The 10,361-nt window shown below is 37.5% G+C and overlaps 1 protein-coding gene across 3 annotated transcripts in view; it reads left to right on the forward strand.

Moving 5' to 3' along the window:
- The first annotated feature begins 5,250 nt into the window (after positions 1 to 5,250).
- Positions 5,251 to 10,361, forward strand: part of LOC131962694 (receptor tyrosine-protein kinase erbB-4-like) — a 429,169-nt gene continuing 424,058 nt past the window's right edge. For all 3 annotated transcript variants that reach the window (XM_059327691.1, XM_059327690.1, XM_059327689.1), the window contains exon 1: positions 5,251 to 5,618. In XM_059327691.1, coding sequence (XP_059183674.1) covers positions 5,555 to 5,618 — 64 coding nt within the window. In that variant the 5' untranslated portion in view covers positions 5,251 to 5,554. The remainder of the gene's footprint in view (positions 5,619 to 10,361) is intronic.

Genomic DNA, 10,361 nt, shown 5'->3' on the forward strand with positions numbered 1-10,361 from the left:
AAAAAGGCAAAAAATTACTAAAAAAGACACAAAATGACCAAAAAAGATAAAGAATTACCAAAAAAGACACAAAATTACTAAAAAAAAAAGACACAAAATTACTAAAAAAAAGAGACAAAATTATATCCATATCAAGGTGAGGGCCACAAAATATCGTCACGAGGGCCTCAATTAGCCCGCGGGCCGCAAGTTTGAGACTCTTGATCTAGAACATGCACCTCACTGTCCATAAACTCCTGATATAATACATAATACTACTTTAAATGCATAATTATCACACTTTACAATCTAAATAGTTACATAGTGAATATTATTTGGTGTAATTTGCAGCGTTATATCTGCAGCTGCCTGCTGTGAGATAACACACAACAGCCTCATTACACTTTGATTTAATTACAAGCCTATAAGTCAACTTCTCCCATTACTTCTTTATTAAATGTAATGGATAACTTGGAATACCCTTTTTTTTCTGCTGTGCGTCATTGTTCTGCAGCTCCGATCACACAGGGACACAAAGACAGAATTCCCATTTCCATGTCACTCTCATATCAGCGCAGATCTCTGGCAGCTCAGTTATGTCACTAATTGAATGTTTTATCTGCAGATTCGAGCCGAGGAACAGAGTGACGTTCATTAGTATTCTCAAGGCTGCTCTGCCTTGTGCTGCCACCCAGTGTGGCTGTCTGCTGGTGTGTGTGTGTGTGTGTGTGTGTGAGACTAATCCTCACATAAATGCCTTCTAACACACCGTACGCTGTTCATTTATTAGTGAGCATTTTCTTGATTTCGTGGTTAGGAACATGTTAATCTAAAAACAAATACAAATGTGTTATGAAGGCAGACAAGATGTTCTGGTCATTTATGATGATGCTAAAGAGCATTTTACATGTTTGCATTGATTTAAAAGCGTGCAAATGGAATATTTTATTTTGAAATCCAACAATGGTGATTGGATAAGGCAGAGTGATGAAACTCGGCTATATCACTTTTATTTATTTAACGTTATTTACATGATTTTTTCTTGTATTAACCCTTTGGAGTATGGGGCTGTTTTGTCGGTTTCTGTACAAACAAAAACACATAAAAAACAAAAAATTTTAAAAAACACACATAATAACACATGAAAGTACACCAAAAACACACACAAAAAATTACAAAAAACAAACAAAAAACCCCCACAAAAACACATAAAACCCACAATTAAAAAAAACCAAACACACATAACACATAAAATCACACCAAAAACACATAAAAATTTAGAAAAAACAAACAAAAAACCCCCCAAAAAACACATAAAAGCACACCAAAAGCACACACAAAAACAAACAAAAAAACACACACAAAATGACAAAAAACACACACAAAAATACACATAAAAACACACACAAAACACAAAGAAACACACAAAGAAATGACAAAAAACACACAAAAAACAGTAAACACAAAATATTGCATTAAAAATGCTGAATACACACTGCAAAATTAGAAAAATCTCTGCAAAAAAAAAAAAGTAAAATCATGTTACTACACTTGGTCAAGGTGTTTTTTTTTAACCTTTGCTGAAAAAGGGTTGATGCATTAAATTGGACATGGAAACTTGTGGAAAAGCCAAAACTTCAGAGTTGAGCTGACAGCAGGAAACATGCTGCACAGTTTTTTACGTCGTGACGTCATGAAGAAGTCGTGGACTCCAGAGGGTTAAAGGTTTTCTGAAATTGTATTTTTTTTACTTCAAATTAGACATTATTTTGTTCATTTTCATACATTTTGCATACATTCCCAGAAATCTAAACTTAACAGGCAAATAACAGGTTCAAAATTCCATAATAAGTGGCATAAAAATTATATTTTCAGCATGTTTTTATGAATAAAATGTTGTATAAATCAGACTATGAATGATATATGAATAAACCCCTCTGTGGAAATCTTCAGAATACAGATAGAAAATGGAAAGTTTGGTGTATGTCAGAGCTGCAGAAGTGAGGATTTCTGACTCAAAAACTGACTGATAAAGATTCAAAATTCCATAAATTTTACAAGATATTTCACTTGACTAAGGTTCAAAAGTTTAATAGTTCATCTTAAAACTTCCCAATTGATTACTTACAGTAAGACAATTACTTTATGCATTATGATTTTTTTTAATTGTTCTGTGTAAATCTGTAAATGAGGCGTTATCTATGGCAACTTTGGGTGAATTTGGAGAAATCTGCAGAAGACGTGTTTTGGTTGCAAAATAACCGAAAACCCCAAAACTTTCCAGTGCATGAAAAAAATATGATCTTTGAGATGATGCAGTGGGCTCAGTTTTAATGCTAAAGTGAAGATATTAATATCATAAAGTAAGGAATCCATTTGTACCAACCATGTCACAATATTTAGCAGGGAAGTGGATTAAATAACTCTCCATTTTTTATGGTGTTTTTGACCTTTGACCTCAAGATATCTGGATGAAAAAAGATGTATATTTGTACCCACGGGTCTCCTCTTTACAGACATGCCCACTTTATGCAGATCCATGCAGTTTAGGGCTGAAATCATGCAGTTTTTCTCATGCAACTGTACAAATGTTTCATTTTTGCTGTTTGTATTTGCATATTTCTGCATGCTGGGGTCCCTAACCAGTGTTGGAATTGCATAAATTGGGTATCACTGAAAAGCCTGATTTATTCATGTTTGAGGATGTTAGTCCCCATTTTCTCACACACACAAAACACAAAGAAACACACAAAAACACACAAAGAAAAATACAAAAAACCCCCACAAAAACACATAAAACCCACAAAATAAAAAAAAACACATACAACACATAAAATCACACCAAAAACACACAAAAAAACAAACAAAAAAAACCAAAAACACATAAAAAACACAAAAATTTCAAAAAGCACACATTATAACATATAAAAACACACCAAAAACAAACAAAAAAACACACACAAAATGACAAAAAACACACACAAAACACACAAAGAAATTACAATAAACACACAAAAAACTGTAAACACAAAAGATTGCATTAAAAATTGTGAATGCACACTGCAAAATTAGAAAAGATTCTGCAAAAATGTAAGGTTTATATTAATACCCATGCAGTTTTTCTTATACAGTACAAATGTTTCATTTTTGCCATTTGTATTTGCATATTTCTGCGTGCTGGGGTCCCTAACCAGTGTTGGAATTGCATAAATTGGGTATCACTGAAAAGCGGAGACTCATTGAGCCCGATTTATTCATATTTCACATTTTCTCCCTATCTCACTGTATAAAATGAGCCACTGTGACCTCTAAGATAATCACAGCCTCATGAAACTTTACAACCACAAACTAGAGACCTGGAGCATTCAGAGGACCTGCAGCTTTCTGAGGTGTATTGACAATAAGAGGTTGTTTTTTAAGCAGTTTTGAGAATAAAAGTTATCGCTTTTAAATTGCAGAAAAATACAGAAATCTCCAAAATGTCTAAAGTGTTTGAAACCAAATCACACCATGGATTCTTCTATGGCAGGGGTCTCAAACTCAAACTACCTAGGGGCCACTGGAGGCAGTGGGTTTGGCAAAATGACCAAAAAAAGACTCAAAATTACTTAAAAAAGACAGAAAATGACCCAAAAAAAATACACAAAATTATTAAAAAAGGACACAAAATGAACCAAAAAAGACAGAAAATGACTCAAAAATTCCACTAAATTACTAAAAAAGACAGAAAATGACCAAAAAAAGACACAAAATTATTTTAAAAAGACACAAAATTACCAAAAAAGACACAAAATTACTATACAAAAAGACACACAATGACAGAAAAAAACGAAATTACCAAAAAAAGACATAACATTATTAAAAAAGGACACAAAATGAACCAAAAAGACACAAAATGATTTTAAAAAAATACACAAAATGACCAAAAAATTCCACAAAATGACCAAAAAAAGACACAAAATTACCAAAAAAGTAATTAAAGGGACCTTCCAAACACAACACGGTAAAATGCCATTCATATAAAACTCACATTAAACTTTCATATCAAGGTGGGGGCCACAAAATATCATCATGAGGGCCGTGATTGGCCTGCGGGCCGCGAGTTTGAGACCCATGTTCTATGGTGTTTCTCAAGGTCTTGGTGTCTTAAAAAACATCCCTTAACATCTCTAATTAAAAATCGCTCCAGCCACCTGTTAATAAAGTTATGACTGCATTGCAAATGCTCCTTAATGACCTGTGGCGCACAAAGTCCCTTCCCTCTGGATTTTATGCACAAAATTGGCTCCCGAATAGGCTTTTAATGTGGCCTTTCACTTTAATCCACTATATTATGAGGCCATTTTTTTGAAAAACACAAGCCCAAATGGTATTTAATGTCCCTTTACAGCTTTACATTGCATGCAAACCGGAGTAGTTCTCCATAAACTCCCCTAGAGGGCAGCAGAGGACACTGAATGAAGCTTCTCTTTTGCACTGTGGGAATTTATGAAGGCTCATTTCGCTCCTTACTGCCTAAGCTGTGAAGTAATTTGGTAATAGAGCCAGCTTATGCCTGAGTTTTCACTTTCCATGCGTCACAAATCAATATGTTTTTGTCCTCGCTGATTTTTTTACTTACATCAGTCCACAAACGGAGTCAGAGAGCAGAAGATGGTACACCGGCTTGTAAAATGAGCGGCCCTGAAAATGGTATACTGCAGCCTCTTAAGACTGGCATCATCAAAGTTTATAGACTGTGCATTTTAGTGGTGGATATTTGCTGGAGCCGCAGGAAACTTCATATACATTCCATAATAAAGTTTAGTATATGTAAAGTGTCCATTTCCCTGGAAAAAGCACTGCCGGTTCTATCTCTAAAACAGGTATTTATCTCTTTAAATAATGGTAACCAATAGGCTGAGATATGGATTTAAATTATGGTGATTATATGATAATAAAAAGCCATTTTCTGCGCTGTGTCAAGAAACACTAGACCCACAGGTAGCAATTTGGACTTCAAACCACCCAGCGGGAGACCTGGAGACAACCTGCCTCTGACAGGTGTACTGACAGCAGCAATGGAGCCAAATAGCCAATCAGGAGAGGTGATAAGTGAGGTGGGCGGATTTCCAAAAAAGACAAGAGGCTCCTAATCTTGTGGACAGCTGGTTTAATAGGCTGAAGTAGGCGTCAATCACGTTAAGGAGGCGTGTTCAGACCCCCCTCCAACCCAGCGCACACTCCACCCCCCCTCCCCTCCCCTCCCCTCCTCACCCCCCCAGCCACCGGCGCTATGGCAGCGTGAGGAGTAAATGGCTCAGAGTATCCGCGGTGGAAACCGACCTAAACACTGGTCTGGGAACTGATAAACAAACAAAACAACGCGGTGCGTAAAAAGCTCTCCACGGCGCTGCTTCTGCGCGAAACTGTGCCAGCGATCCAAGAAAAAGCCAAGAAGACTCCGACTCTGGTTGTTTATTTTTTTCTCTGTGTGTGTGTGTGTGTGTGAGAGGAGAAACGAGGATATCTTAATTGGACATGTGAGTTACGGGAGTTAACAAGACAAGCAGCCTCTTTTTCCCCCTTCCTGAAGATGAAGTTCCCGGCTTGCGTCCTCGTCACTTTGCTGGTGATCCGATCGAGTGCAGCACAGTCAGGTGAGTGGTTTGAATGAGCGTGTCTGCACCTGGGTCCAGGTCAGACTCGAGAAGCTGGCATCAAGAGTCCAAACACTTAAAAAACTCCCATTTTTATTTTGGCACAAATGCGCTTTTACGCATACATAAATACCGCTTTATGATAACGAGGAGCCACCACAGTTATATGAATGTTTTCTCCACATCACTGTCACAAACTTAACTTCACACCATGCTGATTTGAATCCCGGAGACTCACACCTGCAGTGACATAATCAGCTGCCTGTGCGAGAGCGTGCTGCTCCGCGTAAAAATCTCTCCAAACTCTGCACATTTTGGAGCTTTTTGAACATTTTAATGTTAAAAAATACACATTTTTAAGCTAAATCGACCTTGCTTGTGCGCCTGATTGGATATCAGCTTTGTTGGAGAGTGAATCTGTGATTTTAGCGCAGCTCACATGAGCCCCGCACTGTGCCTTTGCATATCCAACCCGAAATATGAATGAATGCGCCATCGTTTTAATTTAATCCCCCTAAACGGACATTGATAGACCGGGGAGCGCGGCTATTTGCGCTGATTTATAAACCCGGTTGCACCAGTGCTCCACTCTTTTCCTTACTGCCTTTGAATAATTTAGATTCAGCAGATATACACAGAGCTATAGGCAGCTTGCAAAACATGTCGCTTTCATCATTCGGACCCCTGTGGTGTCAATCCCCTGGAAGAAAATCACTTTAATGAACCTGCAACGTGCCTTTAAATGCGCGCAGAAGCCAATTTATAGTCAAGTTAATTATACTTCTGTGCTGTAATTCCCTTGCTACCCCTGTAGGATGTTTGATAGTTCTTTGCAGCTGCAACATGTAATATTTGAGCTTATTTTTGCACCCATGCAGCACTATTTATGTAAAAAAAAAGCTTTTTAGAAGCTGAAAAAGCTTCAATTTGACAAATGTACTGATTAATATTAACTGTTTCTGTTTGGTTTGGAGTTTTGTGCTGGAATAATGTCAGATTGTGAGATGCACTTGAGTGGAATTTCATTTTGGGCTTCATGATGCCACAAAATAAAGCTTGAGGAAGTCAGAAATGCTGAAGAGTTCACTGTTTCGAGGCACAAATGGGATTCCTTTCCCGCCTCCGAGGACGGGTCGAGTGTTGGCTCCATCTCTGGAGGCTCAGGCAGAGGAGCGGAGGAGCAAACAGCTCGCTGGCTGTGTGCTGGAAGCCTGAATGCTGCCTCGGAGTGGATGGATGGATGCTCGGGTGAATGTCAGACGGGGGAATGAATGGGGAAGAAAAAGTGGCACCCTCGCTGGTTTATTTATTCACTATGCATACACTCCCATCCAAGATATTTGTGATGCAAATTCAGCCCAAGAATCTGAGCTATGCCTCTTGGGAAGTTCATTGTGTGTGTGTGGGTGTATACTGAGTAGATATTTGTGCGCTGTGTGTCCACTCTTTCACTTCATCTCCCTCTCCTTATTGTAGGTTTAAACATTCATCCCCGACACCATATATCAAGTGAGCCAAGGCTGGAGATGTTCGCTTCAGCGGTGTTTAACATGGTGATTGAATCTGTCTGTACGCTCCTGCTGCGAGACTAATGTCTGCAGAATCCTGCCAGTCAGCTGGGCTCTATACACTAAACTATGTGTGTGTGCGCGCGATGCAGAGCGCGCGCACACGTGTGCCAGAAATGGAGGTGTTCACACCGCGGGAGGACTTGATTGATGACTTGTCTGATTGACTGTTGGCAGCGTGAGATTATCTTGGGGGTTCCTGTGCAGAGGCATGGCCTTCTGGAGACTTTCTGTTCATCTTCATTTGAAATGAACAAAAAAAGAACAGAGTCAGAGTTCAGGATCACGCTGATGCGTTCAAGGGTTCATTAGATGTCGATAAGATCAACTTTCTTACCAAGAAAATCCAACAAATAAGCTGAATAATTCAACTTTTCTTGGCTAAATTATCCTGATTGCTGACATTTTAAAAGAAATAAAGTGGTGAATCTGCGAGAAAAAAGTTGCTTTTTTTCCCATTTTTGTCTCGTAAACCTGCGACTTTTTTCTATGCTACTGAAAGCAACCAAGAATGCCTTTAAATCTCATAAAACTGCAAATTTTTTCTTGTAGATTTGACACCTTAATCTCGTAAACTTTTTTTCTCTTTCTATTCATCTTAATTTCAAATCAACATAAAAAGAACTGAGTCAGAGTTCAGGATCACGCTGATGCGTTCAAGGGTTCATTAGATGTCGATAAGATCAACTTTCTTACCAAGAAAATCCAACAAATAAGCTGAATAATTCAACTTTTCTTGGCTGATTTACGAGACAAAAATGGAAAAAAAGCAACTTTTTTCTTGCAGATTCACCACTTTAAATCTCATAAATCTGCACATTTTTTCTCGTAGATTTGACACCTTAATCTCGTAAACTTTTTTTCTCTTTCTATTCATCTTAATTTCAAATCAACATAAAAAGATCTGAGTCAGAGTTCAGGATCAAGAGTGATGCGTTCAAGGGTTCATTAGATATTGATGAGATCAACTTTATTACCACGCAAAGAAAATCCAACAAAGAATCTGAAGAATTAAACTTTTCTTGGCTAAATTATCCTGATTGCTGACATCTTAAAGGAAATAAAGGCATCCTTGGTTGATTTGCTTTCAGTAGCATAGTTAAGTGTGGAAATAATGATTATTGTCATTATTGATTCATGATTGATGAGTCAATAGTGGAAGAATGTCTGGTTTCATTTTCACAGCCAAGGAGAAAATGGGTCCAAGGGATTTTTTGCCAGTTTTACTTGAAAATTGACAAAAAGATCATGAAAATAGTTAATTTAAGGATTACTTTACCCTTGAAGTGACCAATTGTATTTCAACCTTCTGGAAGAATTAAAAACGGAGTTGATGAAGTGAAGAAAATGTTTAAAACTACATAAAAGATTCCATTTAAATACTCAAACACTGCAAGTCCAGATGAGTAGCAGACTCAGAGAAAATATGTTGAATTTGTACCTTTTTTTTAGAGGTAAAAACGTTCCGTCACTGGGGCGGCACCCTCTATGGCAGCGGTTCTCAACCTTTTTGAGTCGCGACCCCCAATTTAACATGTTGTCTGCTCAGTTGATACGACGAATTTTGGACAAATAATGAAGCAGACAACAACTAAAACATCTCCCTCTCTGAAATGATGTAATTTAATATCAATTTTCTGCATTTATATTTTTTTCCAAAAAGATATGGCGACCCCCAGAAATCACCTTGCGTCCCCAATTGGGGTCGGGACCCCAAGGTTGAGAATGGCTGCTCTATGATACAGCTTGATTGACTTTATGATATGCTATGATCTTGACTTTAGCTTGGGAACAAATCAGAATCAGAATCAGAAGCTTTTATTGTCGTTGTACAGGGTGGTACAACGAAATTAGCCATCAACCCGTCCAAAACGTATAAAAACACACAAACAATATGACAGAGGTGAACAGGACAGGAAGACTAAAGAGATGAAGAGAAAGAAATACAATGTGGGGGGAGGAAAGGAGGAAAAAACAATGAAAAAAAACCTCAGCTCAAGATTTAAAAAACCCACCTGCAAACTCAGTTGATACGACGAATTTTGGACAAATAATGAAGCAGACAACAACTAAAACATCTCTCTAACAATATTTTATTGTTACTTTTAATCTAAGTCCTTTGCTATCAGTTTAAAGGTCCATTCTGACCTCCTGAGTGTGTAACAGTCAGCTTCAAGCCAGAGACTCCTTGGAAAGTAACAACTTGATACTTTGGGATTTGTCAGAAAAGACACAAAGTTACCCTCCCAAAAAATCAAATTGACCAAAAAATTACATAAAATGACCACAAAAAGACACAAAATTACCCAAAAAAGAATCAAATTGACCAAAAAAATGACATAAAATGACCACAAAAAGACACAAAATTACCCAAAAAAGAATCAAATTGACCAAACATTACATAAAATGACCACAAAAAGACACAAAATGACGAAAAAGGGAAACGAAATGACCAAAAAAGGAAAAAAAATGACCAAAAAAGACACAAAATTACCAAATTAGGCACAAAACGACTAAAAAAAACACTCAAAATGACCAAAAAAAGACATTAAATGAAAAAAAAGCCAATGGGTTCCAAGAATGCGTTATGGCCAATGTGTTCGACCTCTTTTGCTCTCCATACAGACAGTTTACCGCCATTCAAGCAGAGCCAGCTTAAACATGATTGGTCAGTCTACAAACAAACTCTTCCAGATACCAAACTCCTGTCTTGTTGCATCCTCCAGATATCTTCAGTAAGAGATTAGACTTTAATCAACTGATCTTTTTCACTCTCGGGGTTACTACATCCTAAACTTTGGCCCATTCAGTGGCTCCAACTGTTTTAAAAGTCTCAATGTTTCATTCTTGTCTTGTTATTTAATTCCATCTCCATCTGCTGAGGAAGACCTTGAGTCACAATTGAAAGCTCTAAAAAAAAAAAAAGAAATACACTTGTAAGGTCAAGAGGAAACATTCGTGACCAATCCATTTTCCATGTCGTGGCGAAGGACTAGTATTTTTTTCACTAAATCCATCTTTTCTTTATTTCCACTTGTTGTGACTCAGCTGATTTTGCTATTTGGGGTCAAGCTGGTAAAACGGCGTGCTAGATGATGGTATTCTCTCGGGGCTCCATGTAGCAATTATAAAATGAATAGTTTTTGATTGGGCCTTTAAAAAAAAACGCCAACCT

This window comes from Centropristis striata, chromosome 24, assembly GCF_030273125.1.
Source record: "Centropristis striata isolate RG_2023a ecotype Rhode Island chromosome 24, C.striata_1.0, whole genome shotgun sequence".
Taxonomy (NCBI): Eukaryota; Metazoa; Chordata; class Actinopteri; order Perciformes; family Serranidae; genus Centropristis; species Centropristis striata.